We start from the raw sequence: 24,766 nt of genomic DNA, 5'->3' as shown, positions 1-24,766 counted from the left end.
AAGAAGAAGGGGCTCTGTCTAAATTTTGGTTTAGGGTTGATCGTAAGCTTTATAGAGGTTTGATAAGAATTGTGATGTTGCTTAAGTTTGGGAAAGCTACTGAAGATCTCTTAATCCTTTACTTTTTTTTTCCCCCCTCAATAGATATTGGATAATTTTATTTAGGATCTTCTCTCCCTCAACTGAACTGATACCCTGATAAATTAAGATTTGAATTACCATTGAAATCTTAAGACTGCCTGATCTCCTTGCCAGATACTTTATGTACCTTGTCTTAAAATTTTACCTAATGATTCAGTGAGAGGTAGGTGTTAGCACTTTCATTTTGTAGCTAGCAAAACCAGTTTCAAAGAACTTAGGTTTAAGCAAGGGTTCTTAACTTGGCATGCAGGCTAATTGGTTTTCTTTGTAATGCTACATATTTTATGTGGTTAAAATCATCCTAAAAAAGCTTCAGCATAGCTGGGATTCAAACCCAGATTTCTCTGGTGCTGTAGTTATATATGCTCATTCCTCTTATACAGCATTGATGGGAAAACTCATCTAAAGCTAGTTTGGGTTTGAGGTTGATGTGATATGGAGCAGAAAGACTATCTAATTTAGGGGAGCTATCATAAGACCTGTATTCTGTGACTGAGGAGGCAGGAAGATGAGCAGTCTCTAAACTCTGTGAAGGACCATTTGATTGGGCGTAGTGATGGATGGAATGCACAGAACCAAGGAGAGCGTACACAGGGCCTTGTCACATAATAGGTACTTACACATTTATATGGGTTCTGTGATAACTGCAAGATTAAAAAGCCTGCCATACCAAGAAGATATGCATATTCTGAGAGAAAGTTACCTGAAAGTTAGGGACACAGATTTTACTGTTGGGGGAGAAGGATGGGTTTTAAATTTCATTGATTTTTTTAAAGATTGGTATTTATAAAGCCATAAAATTAGAGAAGATTTGGGTTTAGGGCTAGTGGTATACCAATTGGGAATGTCCTGCCTTCTAAATGTCTGAGAGTAACTGAAGGTAAGAGGCCAATTCAGAGAGAAATTTATTCATTCAACAAGTATTTCAGTACTGACTGGGGACTGGATACTAGTGAAATACAAAGGTAAATAAAAACATATAGTTTGACCTATTAGAACTTATGTCAATCAGTTAGCCACAAATAAATAATACAAAATGTGGGTACATGGTGAAGGAAAAGTATGGGGCTTTGAGTACATTTAACAAGGAGGAATTCTCTTTGGTGGGGAATGGAGGCTCTTTGGTTAGGAAAGGCTTCTTTGAGGAAAATATTTTTTGAGTTCTGCAGATGAATGGAAGTTAACTTATTTAAAGTTAAAGCTTGGAAAGGAAGTGTGATTGTCTATGAAATTATGAGAGGCTAACCCTAACCCTAACCCTCTTTAGTAAGAAAGGGGTTTTAAATAAAAATAGTGATTTTACACCAAATATTGAGGGAGTTTAGCTCTGGTGTCAGTTTATCAACTATTTGTTTCTATATTTAGCAAAGTAGACTTTGACTCCAAACTCCCAGTTTATTCAACTCAAAAGGATGTTGAGGATGTGCTGTCTTCTAGGCCTTGTAAGTCTGAATCCTATGCATACCAAAGGGATTCAAAACAAGGGATTATGGTGATGGGGTGGTCTTCTTAAGCCCACAGTGCCATTTAGAATTACAATGACACGCAGTAAGTAATTCTTTTAGGTTTCAAATTTCTTTCTTTTGATTCTCAAAGCTCTGATGTCTAACATATGTAAAAACTTTCTACTTGGGGGTTCTTTGGCTTTCTACAAGTTACTTTTGAGGCAGAGACTGGCTTCCAAAAGCCTTGACTGCCGCTTCTCAAAGTGATTTGGCAGCCAAAGCTTGATGGTTAGATTAACATGTCTGATTGGTTTATTGTGGACTGGGAAGGGAAGTAAGAGTGGGAAAGAGGGACAAAATATTCAGATAAAAGATTGAAGTAGAGGGGCGCCTAGGTGGCTCAGTAGGTTGAGTCTGCCTTTTGCTAGGGTCATGATTTCTGTGATCTCGGGGTCCTGGGATCGAGCCTCGCATAGGGCTCCCTGCTCAGTGGGGAGTCTGCTTCTCTCCCTGGCCTCCCCGCCACCTTATAGTGTCTCCCTCTCAAATAAATATCTCTTAAATAAAATCTTTAAAAAAAGATTCAAGTAGAATAATGGTATAATTCAACTTTGGTATTTTTCATGTTTATTTTTGTTAATTGAATCTGCTTTTTTTCACTTCTGTTTAGGTGTGTGTGGAGTTTGATGGGGAATCTTGGAGAAAGAGAAGATGGATAGAAGTCTATAGCCTTCTAAGGAGAGCATTTTTAGTAGAGCATAACTTGGTTTTGGCTGAACGAAAGTCTCCTGAAATTTCTGAACGAGTTGTTCAGTGGCCTGCAATAGTGAGTACAACTTGAGGTTATGAGACCAGGGGATTTAATCCATTATGAGTGAAACAAGGGAAATGTATATGTAATGCCTGTATTTGGCCTCTGGAGAATAGTACAGATAAGGAATCTCCTGTTAGCCCTGCTAGGAACCCTGTAACTCTGTGCCTTTGACTTTTCAGCCCTCAGTTTCTTCACTTGAAAAATGGGGTTGGAGGTAATGTGGGGGAATGTCTAGGTCAGAGGTGAGAAACAATATATATGTATATGTATATTTGGATTGATTTTCATAACATTTTAAGAAAGTTTGAGTTAGTCATCTACTTTTAAAATATGGAAAGTATACCTTAAAATCTGGCTGTTGCCTAGCTCCTGTAGGGGTTGCCAGTCTTGGCCTCATGATCTCTAAGGTTCTCTCTGACTCATGATATTCTTTGGCTCTGAAAGTACTGGCAGTCAGTGCATGATTATGCCATTTCCACATCATAAATCTGATGTAGTAGATAAGAGTGATCATAGTGTCTGGAGAAGACAATTCAGGTTTTGTGAGACATAGGGCTTAACAGTAGAAGGGCAAGATTTAGACAGAAAGGCTAGGAAGGTGGTTGAAAGGCTGACCAGATTGTGAAGGGCCTAGCATACTGTGCTAGCAAAGTTAAGATTTTGCCCGTGGGTGAGAAGAGCTGCTGCAGGTTTTTGAGTGGTATAGATTTTGGTTAAAGTTATATTTTTCTCTTTGTAGCCCTCTCTCCCCCAGCTATTAAGAATTTGCCAAAAACATGGCCCTATCTCCCCCAGAAAAAATGTATACACACAGTTTTTTGTATAAATTTTGGAGAAGTCATGTACCTCTGGACCCAGACTTATGTGTTAATGACTCCCAAATGTGTATCTGGTTTAAATGGTTTTGGATAAAAATTGTGTGATCGCGTTGTGGCTGCGTAAGTAGTTGTTATTGAGATGCCAGCAGTAAATAAAATTAGTGGTTTTATCTCTTTCTGCATATGTGGAAAATTGCTAGTCACCATTTTCAGAATTATTCTGACAGCAGTTGTGATGTCAGAACCCTTTTGTTTTGTTTTAGGTGTATAAGTCTCTGTTGGACAAAGCTGGTTTGGGATCCATAACCTCTATTCGCTTTCTGGGAGATCAACAAAGAGTATTTCTTTCTAAAGACCTTCTGAAGCCTATACAGGTAAAGCATAAAAAAATATTAACCTCTAAAGATAGAAATATAAATTTTTTAATATGAGAACTAAAAGTATTGACGTTTATTGCTCTAATTCTAATAAATACCTAACACAGAAATAGACCCATCTCATTAGCAGTTAGTTGTTAGACATTACCCTTCGGTGTTAGCCATTGGGGTTGGTATTGTCTATTTGGGATTGGAAGTTCAGAAGTAGTACAGTTGATGATCTGTATTTATATATGGAAACACCTAGATGATATGAAAATAATTTTTGAAAGATTGACTATCATTCACATGTATGGCAGTCATTATTTATGTATTGAATAATGTGGGAAGTTGCCTACTTGTTAGAATATATTTGTAACCCCCAAATCAGTTCTTAGGCACTTTCATGGTCATTCATAGACATTGGCAGAGTGGTAAAAAATTTGAGTTACCTGACATATGTTCCCAGCTGAAGTCAAATAAGGTGACATTCTGCTGGCTTGTTTCCTCTCTCATTCTGTAAACAAGTGTGGTTTATGAGGTCTATTTAGTGTTGAATTTTTGTGCCTTTTTTTTTTTTTTTTTTTTTTTTTTTTTGCGGTGGTGGTGGTGGTGGTGGTGGTGGTTTCACTGTACCAAGTATAGTGCTGAAGTGCTCTCTAGTGTTCCTAAGTGTAAGGTCAGGATGTGTCTTAGGGAGGAAATATATATGGTAAATAAGTTTCATTCAGCCATGAGTTACAATGCTGTTGGTTGTGATTTCCAGGTTAATAATGCAGCAGTATATATTAAATAATGTGTCTTCCACAGAAACACACTTAACACATGGTTGTGTATAGGTTGGTTAATGAAACTGTGACCAAGAGGCTCAAAGGAACCTAACCCTATTTTTCCACTAGGGGCAGTGGTTCACTATTCACTAGTTCATTGTTTGTGGTGACTTAGTGAAACATAACTACCATAAATGATGAGAATTGAGATCACGTGCGTGTTTTTTCCAGTTGGCTTGCAAAACTCCCACCCTTTTCTGCATAACATTTAGGTTCTTGGGTCTTGCTTACATACGGTTATTTTCTTTAGGAAAATGTTTGAAGACCAGGAAGGAACACACAGATTATCTCTAGATTATTCCCTTGGGAATAATGTTGGTCATATAATAACATTTATCTTTTAGATGTCATTTATGAAACTTCATCCTTTTACACACTTCCATTTGGTGACCTGTCTTGTTTCTGTGGACTGTACAAAACTTAAAGTCACTTATTTGTCATAAGGCAGTTCAGGGCCCATGGTCATTGCCATTGGTATGCTTGTATGGGAAAACCCAAAGCACTAGATTTTCCTCTACTTAAGTCTAATTTCTGTATCATGAAAGTTCTGAACCTTATTTTAATGTTTAACTAAATAGAACAAAGAAAGTGCTTTTGCTTCAGTTAATTTCAGGTGCAAGTTACCTTTGTGATGTTAGGTTGGAATATTGATATTTTTCCTCGCTTAAAAGAATGACTTGCTCTTAAGGACCAAAGAACATAGTGGAGGGGCTTTTGGATAACTTACTTTGCTTCATGAGAGTAGTTTTTACTTCTCACCATTGTTTTCTGGACAGTTCTGTTTCATATCTTTTGTGTGTCTAATCCTTTCAGTCAAAATTTCCTGAGGTTGAAAAGGCAAAATCTAGATCAGTTTTTATTTCTTCTCAGGGAGATGCACTGTGGCTATCCATGTGAATATACTATTAATTGAGGAAGGTTATGTGTGCTCTTGACTGATGATGATAGTGCCAAAATTTAGTGCTTCAGGGCATTCTCCTATATATATGGATGATTATATCAGGGTTCTGCTGTATGAAACTATGTTTAGGGATATGATTATTATAGTAGAATGCTTGCCCTAAAAAATGCACAGAGAACCTGAAAATCATTTAGCATATATAGAAGTTGGAATTGAAACTTAAGGTCTGTTCTTTGGATTGAATTTGAGTTATTTATCTGTGGTTAAAAAAAAAAAGATAAAGTACTCAAGTCAGCTATCTGGCATTCAAACTCTCCAAGGTCGAGTAGAATTATTCTACATTGTTTAAGAGCCATTTGTGGCTCTCCCCATTAATATGCTATTTCTTAGTAGGAATTAGAGCACACATTTACATTTTTTTAAATTACAGCAGCATGAGGAAAAAAAAAAAAAACCCACACACGGGCCGTTCTGATAATTAATGTTGAGCTCTTCTGAAGACCCTAGGTTAAGTGTAATGTTATTTGGCATAAGAAATGCATTTTTCCAGCATAGCATCTTTTTTTGTTCTTTTTTTTTTTTTTAAGATTTTATTTATTCATGAGAGAGAGAGAGAGACCGAGACACAGGCAGAGGGAAAAGCAGGCTCCGTCAGGGAGCCCAATGTGGGACTCAATCCTGGGTCTCCAGGATCAGGCCCTGGGCTGAAGGTGGCCCTAAACCGCTCAGCCACCAGGTCTGCCCCCAGCATAGCATCTCTAAAGCACTATTCTTCCCAGTGGGAGAAATGGATGAACCATTTTTGAGCACTATGTATCCATTTCACAGTAGCACAAAAGCCTTAAAGGCCTGGTATTAGAAGGGCTTCTGTGCTATATAGCTTGTATTTGGCAGGCTATTCGTATTGACAGTCTCTGTATACATTTATCATAAGTTAGTGTGTGCACAAGGCCAAAAGACTATGGGACTGTGCCCAAAATGGAGCTCTTGCCAAGAACTGAGTGTTTTCAAAACTGGGTTGCTGAAAACTTAGGCCGTTCATTCAAGTTTTGTCCCTTCCCATCCCCCCTTTACCATTTGTAAATAAGAATGCATATGGAATGCATTTCTAGTCAGGTTAAATCAATATGTGTCAAGTGATTCATTAAAAACAATTTCAGTGAATTTACACTACATAACTGTGTGTTTTTATGTATGTGTTTTCTGTCCCTGGAAATTCTCATGAGTTGACCAGCTAGTTTGTTTTCTTACATTTCCATAGTCAAAGTTGCGTTGTATTTAAAATTGTGCTTTGAGCCACTCTTAGTATTTGTCATCCTCTTAGCTTAGGGTGACTTCTCTTTAGTTTCCCTTACACCTACTGTTTGACCTATTAATAAGTTCATTGGAGTTGCAGTGGTTTGGTGCCATCAAATGGCTAATGACAGTATTTAACATTAAGCTGATTGAAGCATCCACTAGAATTTAAACGACTCTTTTTGTTACCTTAAAATATAATGATCTTCCATTTTTCAGGATGTAAACAATCTTCGACTTTCCCTTATGGATAATCAGAATGTCAGTAAAGAATTTCAAGCTTTGATTGTGAAACATTTGGATGAAAGCCATCTTTTACAAGGTATGGAGTTTATTTTTTGGTGATAGTTTATGAGTTGACCAGTGGTTAGCTTTGTAAGAAGCTGCATTTGAGTCCTCATTCTCCTATTGAGATTTCTAATTTTTTGGAGATTCCTTTTACTTTCCGCATGCAACTAGATGATTGATGAATTTTATTTTAAAGCATCTGAAATTTGGAAAGCTCAGGACTCATGTGTAAACTAGTAAGGTAGATATTTAAAAAGCTTGGCTGTATTTTGACATGGAATTTGATGTGTTTGAAATTTCAGTCTTATAAAACTGGTAAAACACGAATTTGGTACTGCTGATCTCCCATATATTGTTACTGAATTTCCTGGTCAATTTCACAGTCACATAAGTATTTTATAAGGCTTAGCAGTTCTGTTGGGGTTCCTGAATTTGGATCCCCTAAAACTCTGCACAGGACAGTGAGGGCTCAGTGAGTTATCTGGTACTACTTGGTCTTATACAAATGCTGGAATAAATTTATTGCTACTTTTTACTCCATTTTTCTATTAATTTACCTAAAAGTTTAAAATTAAAAGTTTCTCCCAGCTTTTTGCTGAAAATGTTGTCTTCTCATGTTTATAGCAATATCTTTTAATGTTTATTTTTGTCTACTTTTTTTTTAGGTGACAAAAACTTAGTTGGTTCAGAAGTAAAAATATATAGCTTGGACCCATCTACTCAGTGGTTTTCTGCAACCATTGTAAATGGAAACCCAGCGTCGAAAACTCTGCAGGTCAACTGTGAGGAGGTAAAAGATGATGCTAATTGCATGTAAGATAACTGGACAGAAAGAGAATTATAAAAAAGAATTATATCTTATAGGATCTAAAGCAGTTTTATTATCTTGATATTAAAATATTAGAATAGAAAAAAGAAATGCAGTGATTGTTTTTAAAAGAAATTATTTTTAAGAAGCTTCCTTGTATGTTAACAGAGCTAATTTCTGGTGTTTCTGAGCATTTTTAAGTTTTCTAGTATCTTTGTTTTATTTATTTTTAAGATTCCAGCACTGAAAATTGTCGATCCATCACTGATTCATGTTGAAGTTGTACATGATAACTTTGTGACATGTGGTAAGATATATTATTTGATTAAAGCCTTTGTTCTCCTTCCTATCTTTCATCTTTCTCCTTTTCATGTTATGAAAAATATGGAAGCCAACCTACCTATTTTTTAAATATTCTAGGTAATTCTACAAGAATCGGAACTGTAAAACGCAAGTCTTCTGAAAATAATGGAAGCCTAGTTTCCAAACAAGCAAAATCTTGCTCTGAGGTAACCTGATTAATGTTTGTCACTTGTGTAGTTTCCTTAACTCTAACGGTGTGTGGCCAGCTTTGTTAGTGTTTATAGAGTTCTCTTCTGTGCTGTTCTTTGCTGTCTTGTCTACTCTTTGCTGGTTCCAGATCTTGGCCATAATTTCTACACTCATGCAGATGGAGATAATATAAGTTTCTGATCAACTATTTTTTTGTGTAAAACATGTTTTATTTTTTGATAATGCTGAAAATTCTCAATAGATTTGACAATTTCACCCATAAGGAGTGTTTTTGAGGTAAACTGAGTTGTGTTATCTAAGTAGAAGAAAGCCTGGCATGAGTGGAGGGGGAGGAACCTTAGAAATCTGAGTAGGTATTGAAATAGGACTCCCTTTTCTCAGTAATAGAGAGGTTTGATTGATAATTTATGACAGGTTAAACAAACATACCAGTTTTTTAAAGGAAGTGGTTGGTTTGCCATTACTAATTTCTGCCCAGAACAGGATAGGTTTGTATGAATCCCACTGTGAATTCAAGTATTGGATTTAATTCTATTCTGAAGTGATTAGGATTTAGATCAAGAAACTTAAGGTTTTTAGGTGGGCTGAATCCTTAGGGCCTATTACAATACAGATAAGTTTTTTACAACTTAGATATCCAGATGCACTTGTGAGACAGTGACAAAAACACTTTTAGGATGCTCTGCTCCAGGCTGGAGTTGAGAATTTTAAAACTGATCAAGTTGGTGTTAAGATTGTTGGAAGCACTTTAGAGGAACTTTGGAGTCTGTGGGAATAAGGCAAGGAGAAATGGTGTGGGAGTGGGCCAGAGTCAGTTAAGGAACCTAAGGTTCTGGATCAGAGCAGACTGGACTGCAACATCAACTAGAACCAAAGTAAGCACCGTGCTACGCAAATATATATGAATCTGAGTGGGTAGGATAATTGACTTTCCTGAGTCTTAAGCCTCTGTATAGGCAACAGGAACTTTGTCACTTGACCAAAAACTTTGTAAAGTGTGTAGGCCTGACCTCAGGTGGTTCAGGAAAGAATAAAGAGGTTATTACTTGAAATTAATATTACTACTTTCATTTTTACCTTAACAAGGGAGAAATAATATAGTAGGGACTGTAAAGTGAAGATGTCAAGTAAGTGATTCTTGTGTCTTGGAGTTAAGCTCACAGAGAATATTTTCAAGTAATCCACAGTATCAGATGCTGAGAAACAATCAAGTAAGAACTTGTTAGGTTTTGACATTGGATAAATTGCTAGTGATCTTGAGTAGAGGTAATAAAGCCCAATTTGGAGAAGTTGATTGGGTGTATCCTGTCATGAAAAATGCATCAGTTTAAATAGTTGGTGAGATGAAAAGGAGAACCACATGACATATTGAGGAGGGGGCCAGAGAATAGAAAATGGCATCCTGATGGATCATTGAAGAATCATCCTAGGGTATAGTGTGTCCTAGGGTATAGGCAGGACTGGGGTCAGGGAAACTCCTATGGAAGAAGGTGCCAGTTCTTCACAATGACAAGTTTATCAGTGATGGGACACATAGTTGAGCAAGTAAATGTATAGCCTTCCAAGAGGCACGTATATAATGTAGTAATATATACAGTTATGAGTGACCCCCTCTGCCTGACTCATACTCTTCAAGGGCAGGGAGCATGTCTTTTTGATCTCTGTCATCATTTTGTCCAGCTCAGTAGGTTTGTCTGCCACTGAACTGATTATTGGGCAGGTACAGTACAGGCTATTTTTGAAAAAAGCCTAAACTTTGGCTAGGAGATAAGTTCCCATAACCTATTTGAGCCTTATTTCTGCATCTAAAATGAGAAAGTAAATTTGATGTTTTAAGAATGTTTCAGCTCTTAAACTGTGTACTAGTCAAATTGTTATTCTCAGGATGTTGAGATGGTAGATTTGGCTGGAGATGGCTATTGGGATTTTTTGAAATTCTTTTTACTGTTACTGTAAAGGTTATACTTTATACTGCATTTATTTGTCAAATAAAGATTCTCACATAAAATAGTTACTCTCATTTTAAAATTTTTAGTTAACATAAAAAACAGAAAAGGAAAAGAAACATTGCTTACAGTCAGACTTTTCACAGACTGTCACTCTTCACATTTTGGAATACCTGTCTCCTTCCTGCCCGCTGCCCCCCCCCCCCCCCCCCCCAGGTTTTTCCTGTATAACCATGGAGGCCTTTTAAAAAAATACAAACTAAAAACTATACTTTTTATAGTCTCCATGATTCCAGTATGTTGTGAGTATTTTTCCATATTAGTAAATGTTCTTTTTTATCCTGGGTGGTTCTAGTAATCAGGTGAATTTTGGAAATGCTGGTTGGGGCTAGATTCAGTAGCACTAGAGAGGTAAAGGAAGAGGTAGGGAAGGAAAATTCATTTAAATATGGGAGTGAAAGGTGAGTACAGTAACATACTTGGCACACCTCACTGTTTGCACTTCCCAGATGTGTTGGACTGGCACGGAGTTTGCTTTTAGGGTGGTCTTTGGAAGGCAGGTGTTTGGGATTAGGTAGATAAGATTCTTAATTGCCTTGGTGAATACTTTTGTGTAGAATAAACCTGTTTGCCAGTAACATTGGTTCCTTGAAGGTCTTCTCTGCCTAGCAGACTATTCCTCAGAGTTAGGATGTTGCTTGGTTAATTGAGAGAGTCTGCTGAGTAGTGTGAGCCAGCAGTATCTTTTTTAGAATACCATCATACACTCAATTATATTATCTCCGTCTGCTGGCAGGGAGGAACTATTGCCATGACTGGTATAGAAGACCTTCAGGGAAAACTCTTCAGGTAAGAAGAAACCTTGACCCTTGGCAAGTCAGAGGCCAGTGCAGCGGTGTGCACATGAAGATGGGTTTTGGAATTGGAGCCCTATCCTTGTTGAGCTAACTCTTAGAAATTTCTAGAGTGATATATTTTGTTTCTAAAAGGAAAAGCATGCCAAGTTACACTACTTGTAACACATGGTGACTGACTGAGACAGTTTTTGTATTTTTCTGCTTTGAGTCAGCTAATCTATATGCCAGGCAATGTGGTAAAGCACAGCTCCATAAAGTATGCTTCATTATTTCCATTTTACAGTTGAGAAAGCTGAACTTAGGGAGAGTTTAAATAATGTGCTAGGAAGTGTCAGAAACCAGATTCCAACCAAGGTCTGCCACCAAAGCCCAGTACTCTTAAGCACTGTGCTGGTGTTGCCACTCCTCTCTAAATCTTCTTGGTATGGTGAGTCACCATTGTAAAAATCACAGATTCCTACTTCCTTCCCTCTATCCTTCCATCCATCTTTCCAACAAATATTTATTGAATATGAAATATATGGTAGACATTGGTGAGCATTATTGTCTGGCTCTGGACATAGGACTGACATAGCTATTTTGAAATATTAAGTGCTAAGAGCATTCATTCATTCATGCTTTCTGCCAGTCTTGCGCATCTGTTATGTGCCTTGCTTTATAAGGTATAGCAGTGGACACAAGCAAGGTCTGCCCATAGGAGTTTACGAATCATTGTGAGGAGGTTAACAATAAGAAAAGTAATTTAAAGCATAAGTGCAGCATCATGATGCAATGACAGATATAAACATAGTAATATGATAAAGATAAGGGGATGCCTTGGGGGTCATTCATTTGGAAACTGTAATCAGAGATTGTGTGAGGAGGTGACAATAGAGCAAATTTGAGTGAAGGGATGGAACCAGCCAACCACACGAAAACTATCCAGAGAGGGAATAGCAAATACAGAGGTGCAGGCCAAAAGAGTTTAGACCATCTGAAGACCAGGAAGGAAGCTGATATAGTTGAAGCACTGTGAACAAGTAGAATGAGATGAATGGAGATGGTTGGCGGAGACCAGACCACCTAGAATTCTTGTAGGCAATGGAGTGTCATGATCTGATTGATTTATGTTTTATAAAGATTGCTCTGTGGTAGAATACATTTTGGGTAAGAGAACATTTAGGTAGAAATGGAAGGAAGTCAGGCCAGTTAGGAGATTCATGGTAGTCTACAGGGAAATTGGTGGTAGTGGTGGCATGGAAAGAAATTGGCTAGATTCCATAATTATTTTGGAAATAGAGGCAGGATTTACTCTTTCACTGATTGGCTATAGGAAATTAGATGAAGGAGTTTTTGACTCCAGCTCAATCGCTGTTGTGCAGAATAAAAATTTATACAGTCTGAATTTCTTGAGTATGTTACTCTAGGTTTGCCATCAAAATTTCTTGAGTATGTTACTCTCAGGAAAGTAATTTAAGAAAAGGTATTGCATGTATTAGTGCATCAATTTTAAACATACTTCAGAACAAGGAAGGTGACATGAGGGAAGATGCTTGGTGAAAGTGAGTCTTTAGGAAGCATTTTGAAAGGACTTGGCAATTCAGTTTTTGAAAGGTAATCATTTTATAGGTGATTACCAGAATTCTAAAACAGTCAAAAAGGACTTTAGGACTAAACCTCTCTAATTTTCTCAGGTTAAGGATTAAAAAACTGAGTCCCAGAGAGCTAAAGTTGACCATCCCAAGGATATTCTTGGAATAGCCAAAGTCTCCCCCTCAAAAATATTTTTCTGGAGAACACTAGGTTAATATTTAACAAAAAAAAAATTTTTTTTTTAAAGATTTTATTGATTTACTCATGAGAGGCAAAGAGAGAGAGAGAGGCAGAGACACAGGCAGAGAGAGAAGCAGGCTCCATGCAGGGATCCCGATGTGGGACTCGATCCTGGGACTCCAGGATCATGCCCTGAGCTGAAGGCATATGTTCAACTGCTGAGCCACCCAGGCATCCCAATATTTAACAAAAATCGAGTTTATTAAAATAATATGTAATATGATAGTTCTGTATTTTAAAATAGCTTGAAGCTATGCCAAAACTTTGGTAGTGATTAGGTAAATTCTTATTTTTCAGATACATTTATTTAGCATACACTAGGCAGTCATTTCAAGGCTTCCAAAGTTAAATGAGAAAAAGATTCATAAGTAGACTACATATAAACATATTCGGAATTATGAAGTTTTAAAAACTTACTAAGTTTTTAGGTCAGGTTCTACCTCAAATTTTAGAAACTAATTCCGGGAAGATGAAGAAACTTTGAAGATTCTTCAAGTTTATTTGTTGGTAAGATAAATGTAAAGGTCATTGTGAAATGAAAGAGTTACAGTTGGGAAGGGGCACAAGATTTAAAGTTTAAGCATGTACAAAGAGGCTAGTGAAGAGGGGGAATGATTTCCCTTGGTTGAGCTGAAAACTACCCATATAGAGTTGAGTTTTAGCCTTTTCCTTCTTTTCACTTGATGGGAAGTTTAGTTTTGTGGTGTAAACTGGGAAGAAACAGGTCCATTATTTATATTTTTGTGAAGATAAAACTATGTCAAGAGAAGGTGTACCAGGTCTGTCCCATAGGCTCGTCATGACTTGATATTGTTTGCAGCTTGGGATGGCCTTTGTGACTTGAAGAGCCATAGAGGATCAAGAACCATGTTCTCAATCTTTATTGCATTGTAAAGGCTTATCTTGGTACATAGTGGGCACCACTCCCTGCAGGAGTCCTAGTGGTCTGGTCTGCCAGCCTATGCAGTGGGTGCATGGTAGACACTCAAGTAGTGCTATACTGGAATCGTGTGAAGCTGCTACCACCTGAAGACGGTCAGTTGAAAACACACTTTTGTGCATTGTATTATTAAAATTGCCACCTGGCTGCATTTTCCTGCCATAGTGATTCAGAGGTCTGTAAAAGATCAGCTGATGATCTTTCATGAGAAAACTCAAGTTTTGTGAAAAGCTGGCATGATTTATTTAACTGCCTTCAGATAGAAGTCCTTAATTTTGTGATTTATCGCTTATTTTACTGTTCTGCTCTTATTTGGAAATGATACTGTGCTTGTTTTGTACTAAACCAAGCCAATATGTTTGAATTTTGCTAGGACTTCATAGTTCCCCAACTAGGGACTTTCCTTTGAGTATCTTTTGGTTTGGTATCTTTTAGGCCTCTCCCAGTGTGTGTCCTGTACAGTCTGTTCCCACAACAGTTTTTAAGGAGATACTGCTTGGCTGTACTGCAGCAACTCCACCTAGTAAGGACCCAAGGCAGCAGAGCACTCCCCAGGCTGCCAACTCTCCACCTAACCTTGGAGCAAAAATTCCTCAAGGGTAAGTAAAGCTGTGTATTAAAGATGTTTAATCATAATAAGAGGAAAAATGATTTTAGCTATGGTTCATCGTGTCTGAGCTTAACATTGCTTAGGTGGCAAGGCTTAGCCTGTATTTGGTGTTTCATTGAGAATTAGTATAGCTACATTTGGTGTAATGATCTGCCATTTATCACATCTCAGGTTGTCCAGGGAGGTTTTTCAGTAGAGTTTTCAAATTGGTCAGGTGCCTTCAGCGGTAAAAAGGGTGATAGGCATACAGAGCAATGTGAAAATGTTTTTTAAAAATTGAAGATGTGAGGAAAGAGCAACTTTCTTGACTTGATAAAATGAGAATAGTTCATTGAAATACTGTAGACAGTTATAGAATAAATGTCTGCTTTAATGAAAAGGGAGCAGATTGGTTGTATGTAAAAGACTGAGGTCAATGAGATTGTGGAGAACAGGGAGACGTGGTGATAGTGAGTGGTTCTTATCAGTCCAGACCTCAAATATAGATGAGAAACATGGTAGTAGAGAAAATAAATCCTAGATGAGGCTGTGGTAGCCATAGGAAGACTAGTTTACTAATTTATAGGTGAAGAAAATGAATAAAAAATGTAACATGTAACCAGAGACTTGAAGTGGCTACAAGGTTACAGAGACTAGAGTTTTAAGGGAAGACTCTCTCAGGAGGAGTGGTGGCCTGGGCAGGCAGTTGATAAAGGCTTAAGATGTAGGTCAGAGAGACAATGATATTAGAAAGGTGGGTTTTAAAGAGCACTTCAGTGAGCGTGGGAAGAGTAGCTGGGCACATTGCTTCACTAGGAGGAAGGTGGGCTGTCTGGGATGGGCACAAAAGCAGTCAGACAGAAGGAGGAGCAGCCTTCAGAGTAGAAAGAAGGAACAGTAAGAAGTACAGTGTTACCAAATCTAATGTGAGTACTTTTATTTTTTAATTATATATATATATATATATATATATATATATATATATACACATATATATATGTATATATTACATATATAGTTGGGAGTTCAATTTGCCAACATATAGGATAACACCCAGTGTTCATCCCATCAAGTGCCCTCCTTAGTGCCCATCACCCAGTCACCCCAACCCCCCCCCCCCCCCCACCTGCCCTTCCACTACCCCTTGTTCATTTCTCAGAGTTAGGAGTCTCTCATGTTCTGTCACCCTCACTGATATTTCCCACTCCTTTCTCCTTTATTCCCTTTCACTGTTTTTTATATTCCTCAAATGAATGAGACCATATAATGTTTGTCCCTCTCCGATTGACTTGCTTAATGTGAGTACTTTAAATGAAGAAATTCTTGGGGCACCTGGCTGGCTCAGTCGATGGGGCATGAGACTCTTGATCTCAGGGTCATTAGTTCAAGCCCCAAGTTGGGCATAGGGCTTACTTAAAAATATATATTTTTTTCTTTTCAAGGATGAAATCCTTTATTAGAGGCATGGGAGAAAAAAGTTTAATAGGAAGAAAGAACTTTGTATTTTTCTGGGGAAAAAAACTTCAGTTTGAATTTCAGAGAAACAGAAATTCTTTAAGGATACCCCCTATTAAGGTAGGGGATGGGAGGAATATCAGATTATTCTATGAACAAGCAAGTGATCAGTTGGCTTTTCAGGTGCTTTGGGTCCTGATCCACTAAGCAAACAAGAATGAAATTATCCAGTGTCGGGGCTGGTTACATGTTGTTTGTAGCCGGACCAGGTTTTATGCTGCTGGTGGTTTTGGCTCCATATTATACTCAGTTTGTTTTGAGGGAAAGCTAAGGTTCATTACGCTGTAATATATAGAACTAACTTGAAGTAGTTCAGGATTTATAAGAACATACAAATAGGATTTATGGTTATATTTTTCTGAGTGTTGAAGACATTTTTACAGAGCCATTACTGATTATTTTTAACTCCAGCTCACAGGAACCTGTCCTGTGTTCTCTCATAACATAAGCAATTTATTCCCCCTTCATGTTGGTTGCCTTAGGATACCAAGCAGTTGTTCTTGAAAGATAGAGGAGAGGTAAAAGAGACCTAGATGCTAGTTTTCCATTTTCCATACTCTGTTTCAGATGTCATAAACAGATTTTACCAGAAGAACTTTCTTCCTGTCTGAATACAAAGGCTGAAATACTGAGAACAAAACCAGATGTCTGCAAAGTAGGATTGCTGTCTTCAAAGTTCCCTCAGATTGGAACAGGAGACTTAAAACCCCTTAGTGAACCAAAAGATAACTGTACCCAGCTGAAAACCAACACTGATAAGGAAAACAAATTGGAATCTGTTTCTCAGTCATCAACTGGCCTTCCTAAGGAGGGCGTACCTACAAAGCCTTCTACAGCAGAAGTGGAAATTGCCAGTACACCTGAACTACAGAAGCACCTAGAGTATGCACCTTCTACATCTGATGTCCTTTCAAATAAGCCAGAAGAGAAAGCTGGTGTTGTTAGTAACAGCCCTAATAGTTGTGTGGAAAAGAAGATAGAAACTTCAACTTTAGGATGCCGGTCACAGACTTTGAAGGAATCTTCAGTAAAAATAGATAATGAAAGCTGTTGTACAAGAAGCAACAATAAAATCCAGAATGGTGAGTGTTTCTACATGTTTTTATTGGTAGAAGGTAAGAGATGGTAGTGGGTACGTATATATTTTCTTACCTTATGAGAAAATAATATGAAAATGACTATAGAAAAAGTTCATACAGGGGCAACTGAGTGGCTCAGGTGGTTAAGTGGCCAACTCTTGATTTTGGCTCAGGTCATGATCTTGGGGTCTGGGGATTAGTCCCATCTTGGGCCTCTTGCTCAGTGGGGAATCTACTTGAGGATTCTCTCTCTCCCTCTGCCTCTCTCCTGGCTTGTGCACACTCACTTGCTCTCTCTCATAAGTAAATACATCTTTAAAAACAACAACACAAAAGAAGGTTCATACAATTGGAAAAGTTCAAAGGAGAAAGTAACATCCCCAATCTCCTCAGAAATGATTACTGTTAATATCTTGGTGTACCTGGTTCCATGTATATTAGAATTACAGATAAACTATTACACAAATGGATTTATACCAATAATTTTACCCAGTGAATTAGTGTAGGTGTCTATCAACATTTTAAAGGCTTCAAGGAAAAAAAATTAAAGGCTTCAAGGATTCCATTATATATGTGTTTATCAGATGACTTAATCGGTTCCTATTAGTTGGGTAACTAGGTGGTTCCCAGTTTCTGGCTGTAAGGAATAATTTTGAAACAAAATCTAAAGTTATCTGACGATTATTTTATCTTCAGCTTATCACTGATTTTTGTGTGATAGAAGAGCTGGAGGGGCATCTGGGTGGACCAGTCGGTTAAGCTTCCGACTCTTGATTTTGGCTCAGGTCATGATCTCAGGGTCGTGAAATTGAGCTCTGTGTCAGGATCCACGCTGGGCATGAAGCTTGTCTGGGATTCTCCCTCTCCCTCTGCCCTTCCCACCCCCCTTCATTCCCTCCCCTATCTAAAAAAAAAAAGAAGAAAAGACGGAAGAGATGAAAGAGATGATTGCGGGTAGTTCAGATCTGCAGATTATTTTTTTGTCAAAGAGAATTATGCCACCACCTCTAGAAAAGGGGCTTTTGGTTAAAGATTTTAAAGACAGTGCTGAAACACCAGGTACAGTTTCTTTGTCTAAGGGGAAGTCCTACTGCAGCCACAATTTAAAAAATATGTACAAGGATGCCTCATTTTTATTGTGCTTTGCCTTATTGCACTTTGTAGAAACTGCATTTTTTGCAGATTGAAGGTTTGTGGCAACTCTGTCCAGCAAGTCTGCTGGCACCATTTTCCCAACAATATTTGCTCACTTGTAGTCTCTATGTCACATGTTAGTAATCCTTGTAATATTTCATACTTTTTCATTTTCATTACATTTGTTCTGGTGATTTGTGAAATCAAAATAGTTACAACAGTAACATAAAGATCACAGATCACAAATCACCAGAACTTATGTTACTGTTGTAACTATTTTGGGGCATGACAAACTGCCCCCATAAAAGATGTCAAACAGCTGATAAATGTTGCATTTGTTCTGACTACTGCTTCACCAACCAATCATTTCCTCATCTCCCTCTCCTCAAGCCTGCCTGTTCTCTGAGACGCAAAAATACTGAAATTGGCCAATTAATAACCCCACAATGGCTTCTAAGTGTTCAAGTGAAAGGAGTTTCAGGTCTCTCACTTTAAATCAAAAGTTAGAAATGATTAGGCTTAGTGAGGAAGATGTGTCGAAAGCCAAGATAAAGCTAGGCCTGTCATGCCAGTTAGCCAAGCTGTGAATCCAAAATAAAAATTCTGGAAGGAAATTAAGAGTACTCATGAACACATGAATAATAAGAAAGTAGGACAGCTTTATTGCTGATTTGGAGACAATTTAGTGGTCTGGATGGAAGAGCAACCAGCTCCAACATTCTCTTAAGCCAGAGCCTAGTCTAGAGCAAGGCCATTACTCTCATCAGTTCTATGAAGGCTAAGAGGTGTGAGGAAACTGCAGAAAAGTTTGAAGCTATCAGAGGTTGGTTCCTGAGGTTAAGGAATGAAGGACCTCCAAACATAAAAGTGCAAGATGAAGCAGCAAGTGTGAATGTAGAAGCTGCAGCAAGTTAGCCAAAAGATCTAGCTAAGATAATTAATCAAGGTGCCTATACTACATGGCAGATTGGAAGAAGATGCCATCTATGACTTTCATGGCTAGGGAGAAGTCAATACCTGGCTTCAAAGAACAGGCTGACTCTTGTTGGGGGCTAATGTAGCTGGTGACTTTAAGGTGAAGCCAGTGCTCATTTACCATTCTGAAAATCCTAAGGCCTTTGGGTTATGCTAAATCTACTCTGTCTGTGTCTATAAATGGAACAACAAAGCCTGTATGACAGCACATTTGTTTATAGCATGGTTTACTGAATATTTTAAGCCCGCTGTTGAGGCCTACTGCTCAGAAAAAATAAATTCCTTTCAAAATATCACTGCTCACTGACAATGCACTTCTCCACTCAAGAGCTCTGATAGAGATGGACAAGATTAATGTTTTCATCCCGGCTAATGCAGCAGTAGTTCTGCAGCCCATGGATCAAGGAATAATTTTGACTCTCAAATCTTATTTAAGAAATACATTTTGTAAGGCTATAGCTACCATAGATGATGTTTTTCTGATGGATCCCAGACTGTTACACACTTAGTAGATATTGCAGTATAGTGTCAATATAACTTTTATATGCATTGGGAAACCAAAAAATTCATTTGATTAGCTCTACTGTGATACTTGCTTTTTTGAGGTGGTCTGGAACCACACCTGCTGTGTATCCTCAAGGTATGTCTGTACCCTTTAGAGAAAACGGTACACTGTATTTCATACTGCTTCTGTCAAGTGTGAGGATTCATTCCACTGCTGGTAGTTAACAGGAGTTCTCCTATTAGAATTAGTAGAACTAAATGGCTTCGGTATGTCAAAAGGTTCAGAGCTATTACAATTTAAAAATACCTTTTGATAATTGTCAGTTGTGTGGGAAAATTAGCATGGATTTTGATAGCTTTTAAAAAATTTAATAAAAAACACTATGCACTTGAATAAGTAGGAAACGAATGTATCCACAATTTAGCTTTTACTTTAGACCTCTGAAGCTAGAGAGAAAATGGATGGATTTGACTCTTGGTCTTTGGATGTGGAGTTAGAGGAGTAGGAAAACCTGTCTTTGCCTAGTGATACTTCTAGCCCAGCTTCTATGTTCTTGGGCTTAAGTTGATAGGGCTGTTAATTTGCATAAAATTAATTGCATAAGATTATACTGTTCCTCTTGAATTATATAACTTCCCCCAAAAAGTGAATATTCATAACCATATTTCTGTTCTATTTTTTGTTCTTTTTGAGTCATCAGGCCTTACATTCAGCTAGTTTTTGAGGCAAATTACTTTAATACTATGTAAAGAAATAGTAAAAATTCTACATCGATAAGCACATTTAGACATATAAATGAGTTACGGAGTCTCTCTTTGTCTTACTTAATATGTTGTACAACTATGCACCAGTTAAAGTAATTTTTAGAGAAATTAAAAACCTAGTTAAATATCCCGGTGCATGTTATTTACGAGGAGCACAGTAAATAGCATGGTTGAGGAGTGAGTGTGATCAGGGTTTCTCTACTGTGTCCACTGGTACTGCTTGTAGGTATGGAAAGATTCGACTGGAAGCTATTCTGTCCCCTGTGACCTTCTCCAGTTAGGGACTAGAAAACAAAAGCAGACTAAGTCGAAGAACAGCTGCGTTTTTTTTCTTTTAGGTAGATGTGTGACTCCTCAGAAGTTGGCATTGCTTTTTTTTCCCTTGGCTGTACTCCAAGTTGTGAGAATCATTGATTGGGTCAACTATTGCTCTCCTCACTGAAGAGCTAGCTTTAGATAGTTCAGCTTGCTTATTTCTACCTATTTCCTCTTGTATGTGAGAGCAGAACAGATAACCTTTGGACTGTTTGCCCATGGTCGGTGAAAACCTGGTCCAACCTAAAGGGTGATGTTTTTTCAGTATTAAGTGATTAAAATTCCATTCTTGAACTACTGATCTCTTTATTTTCTGTCCTTTCTTGCTGTACTTTCTTTTTCACTATAACAGAATAACAATGCTTAGGGGCTCATGGCCTGACAGCATCCATTTAGCATTTTACAGTATGCTCTGGCTCTGTTTTAAAAGAGAAGATTAGAATACTGATGAGGTCATTATTAAAGATGCTTATTTTATTTAAAGCCTTCTTTGCTTTGATATCTTCCACTTTCCTCCACAACTACTAACCTCTCCTAGCTGTCTCTCAAATGGTTCCCCAAAAGTTATTTCCTGGGTTTTGTTTCTGTTTGTTTGCCAAAGAATATACATCCTTGCACCCTTGGACCCCGAGGGAAGGTCTTTTCTCTTGGCTTCATATGAAATAGTCCTCTCAAGTCTCTTGAAGACTTATAAATAGATTCATTTCTGTGTTGAGTTGATGTAACTGATGCAAAGATCACTCTTTCCTGTCAAATCTTTACTTTATCCACCTTTTCTTTAGAAACTGTGTTAACATTTAAGTTCTCCTGCCCATTACAAGTTAAAAGTTAAAACATGTGTTTACTTAAAATCATAATCCTGTCTTTAGTCACTGCTTTTCATCCTGAATGGAACATATGTGTGAAGTAAATTAAAGAAATATCCTCTTGGAAGCATTTAGGAGATAGCACTTATTTTATAGACCCAGGGGCCTGTGTGGGAAACCTCTTTGGTTGTTACTATATTTAGAATGGTTAGCTTTTGCAGAGTACTCTAGAAAACACACTTAAACCAGCCTTTGAAAAGTAGCAGAATTAACTTGCATACAGATCTTTGTTGAGGTAAACCTATCTCTGTGCATTGCTAATGTTGCAGTGAGTTTAAGTATCTGATTTGGAAGTGTCTTCCTGGAATATTTTTATCAAGGGCTGTGAATGGAAGTGTACACTACCTTGGAATTATGAGTCAAGTTGGTGAATTTAGAGGTTTAAGTTGTCTTGCCAAATGGATTTACCAAATGAGAATTATTTTATAAAGTGAGTAAAGCTTTCCAATTATTCTGATAGTTGTTTTATGTTAAGCCAGTTTTAGAAATTACAGTTGAACCAGTATTTAAGGCAGTATTTAAGGAGTTCTCCTTTTGGGAAAACTGGTCTTTGGAATAGAATTCAGTCAAATGTTGAGGTGACTTAAAAATTTCAGGTCTCATTTCTTTAATCTTCTGCTTTCCTAGCCCCCTCTCGGAAGTCGGTTTTGACAGACCCAGCCAAACTCAAGAAGCTGCAGCAGAGTGGTGAGGCCTTTGTACAAGATGACTCCTGTGTGAACATTGTTGCACAGCTGCCCAAGTGCCGGGAGTGTCGCTTGGACAGCCTCCGCAAAGATAAGGAGCAGCAGAAAGACTCACCTGTGTTTTGTCGTTTCTTTCACTTCAGGAGGTAAAGGCATTTGGGGAAAAAGCTCAGATTATCTGAGTTAATCTGGGCCCAATAGCATACTTATTTTCCCTTCCCTCTTCTATCAGCAGTAAATCTAGAACTACAGAGAGTGAAGACTGTTTAATCTCTAGCTTTGAGCATCTAGATCTTATCCCATGTTATTTCCTTCTTGGTCTCCCTTTCAATTTGTTTTTAAAGTAGAGGAGCCTACACATACCAACTTCTCTTCCTAAAACTAACAAACATTATAGAAAAATGCTGAAATTTCTAAAAACCACTCCAAATAACCACTGTTAACTTTGCAGTGCATTTTAGTGTTTGTATGGTCCTAAAATACATTCAAGCATACCTACTTGGGTATATTGTATATACTGCTTTGAATCTTGCCTTCCCAGTACACAGTAGGACCTACTGGGTCATGTTACCTTTTTTCTGCAAAAACTTTGAATAACTAAGCAGGAACTCCTCTAACAGAATTTAAAAATTCACTTAACCAATTTCTTTTATTGGTGTTGAGATTATTTTGTGGGGGTTTTTTTGTCACTAAAAATAATACGGAAATGATCATCTCCTTGTCCCTATCTCTCCTTCTTTATTTTGGAAGGATTACTGGAAGTGGCATTACTGGGTCAAAAGCAGTGTGTGTTTAAGGCTTTGATACATATGTTCTGCCAAATTGCACTAGAGGAAGGTTGCACCTGTGTCCAGGCCCTCTGGCGGTGTTTAAGCATTCCTATCTCTGTGTACTTTTGCTAACAGGAAGAGACATATCTTCTTAAAAAATCTTTTCTAATTTTATAGGCAAATACTTTCATTTTTATGTTGTATTTTTTAAGTCAAATTAATTTTCTCTAAATTCTTTTATTCTTAGTGAAGAAAAAGACCTTCTTAATGTTGTTGTCACCTTTTTGATAAATGAGCAATGTTGTTTTGGGTATAGGTTAACTTTTTAGGTATGATTCACTTTCTCAGAAATGTAGATACTTTCAGGCTCAACTGGTTCTAATTATGAACAGAAGTGCTGACTTGAATATCTTCCTATTTATCTCCTCCCCTTTAATTTTATCAAGATTAAAGAGTGCTGAAGAACTGAATTAGGGACACTTGGGTGGCTCAGCGGTTTAGCACCTGCCTTCGGCTCAGGGCGTGATCCTGGATCCCAGGACTGAGTCCCACATCAGGGCTCCCTGCATGGAGCCTGCTTCTCCCTCTGCTTATGTCTGCCTCTCTCTGTGTGTCTCTCATGAATAAATAAATTTTAAAAAAATCTAAATTAAAAAAACTGAATTAAATGCACAGGTATTTTAGGTCATTGATTATCTCTGTTTTAGTAACTTTCAGAATCAGGCTTATTTTAATGCACTCTAGAGGTTTTTAGATGGTAGTTTGACCCATTTGTTCTGAATAAATTGCAAAAGCACTGTGATGAAGTATGTGTCTACTATTTAGAACTGTGATAACTGCTAGAATGTTAGCATACTTGTATATTAACATATTGTCAATACCACATGGCCCAGAATAAGTTCTTAATAAGGATTAGTTCTGTTTCCTCTCTGGAGAATTTTTTACACAGGTAAGTGTGTTAAGATGCATATGTTTTGGGTTCTGACATAAGTTGAAGAGAGTACAAAGTGTTATGCTTTTTACAGATCTATACATTCCTATTACACACTTGATTTCATTATGGTTCCTGTGCTCTGAAGGTGTAAGTGGACTGGAGGGGAGAGATTGTTTGATTTTGGTGTAAGTTGCAGAGGCCTTTGAAGGAAGAGATACTTAATTTTTTCTTTTAAATATTACTGGGGCTTTTTTTAAACCACTATTTTGTAACTATCTTGAAATCACTGATTTTATGACAGCTGTTTTCTCATTTTTTATCTCATTGAAAAGGAAAATGCCTTTGCTTAATGTTGCAAAGTAGAAACCAGTCTTGTGGAAACTAGAACAAATTCACTACTTTGGTAAAAAGAGTGTCTTAATTTAAGGAATAGAGCTCTCCCCCCACCGTCCCGGTGTTTAGCGAGAGGATTAAGGCTGTCCTTAGCCTTCTCCTTGTTTCTCATTAAATTCTGTAGAAGGGCACCTGGTGGCTCAGTTGGTTAAGCATCTGCCTTTGGCTCAGGTCATGATCCCAAGATCCTGGAATTGAGCCCCACATTGGGCTCTGTGCTCAGTGAGGAGCCTGCCTCTCTTCCTGCCTCTTGCTCCCCCTGCTTGTTCTCCCTCTCAAATAGTAAATAAATTCTTTAAAAAAAAATTGTCTTGTAGATAAAATAGGAAGATTTGGGTCTCAGTACTAAAGTCCAGTTGCCAAATCCTATTTGCCATCTTCCCCTTTGAAATAGCTTTCAAATTCATTTTTTAGTATTAAGACTATCCCTAATTTGGGGTATCAGTTAAAAATTTGCATCTCTCCTTTTGGCTGCT

The 24,766-nt window shown here is 37.7% G+C and overlaps 1 protein-coding gene across 1 annotated transcript in view; it reads left to right on the top strand.

Moving 5' to 3' along the window:
• KDM3A (lysine demethylase 3A) overlaps positions 1-24,766 on the top strand; it is a 56,090-nt gene that overhangs the window by 6,094 nt on the left and 25,230 nt on the right. The window contains exons 3-11 of the mRNA XM_038561530.1: positions 2,257-2,412; positions 3,482-3,592; positions 6,821-6,923; positions 7,555-7,679; positions 7,932-8,004; positions 8,118-8,206; positions 14,201-14,364; positions 16,437-16,951; positions 22,135-22,339. Coding sequence (XP_038417458.1) covers positions 2,257-2,412; positions 3,482-3,592; positions 6,821-6,923; positions 7,555-7,679; positions 7,932-8,004; positions 8,118-8,206; positions 14,201-14,364; positions 16,437-16,951; positions 22,135-22,339 — 1,541 coding nt within the window. The remainder of the gene's footprint in view (positions 1-2,256; positions 2,413-3,481; positions 3,593-6,820; positions 6,924-7,554; positions 7,680-7,931; positions 8,005-8,117; positions 8,207-14,200; positions 14,365-16,436; positions 16,952-22,134; positions 22,340-24,766) is intronic.

The sequence above is a fragment of the Canis lupus genome, chromosome 17 (assembly GCF_011100685.1).
Source record: "Canis lupus familiaris isolate Mischka breed German Shepherd chromosome 17, alternate assembly UU_Cfam_GSD_1.0, whole genome shotgun sequence".
NCBI classification, from domain to species: domain Eukaryota; kingdom Metazoa; phylum Chordata; class Mammalia; order Carnivora; family Canidae; genus Canis; species Canis lupus.
The sequence above is the reverse complement of the archived record's forward strand: the minus strand, read 5'-3'. Positions and strand labels throughout refer to the sequence as shown.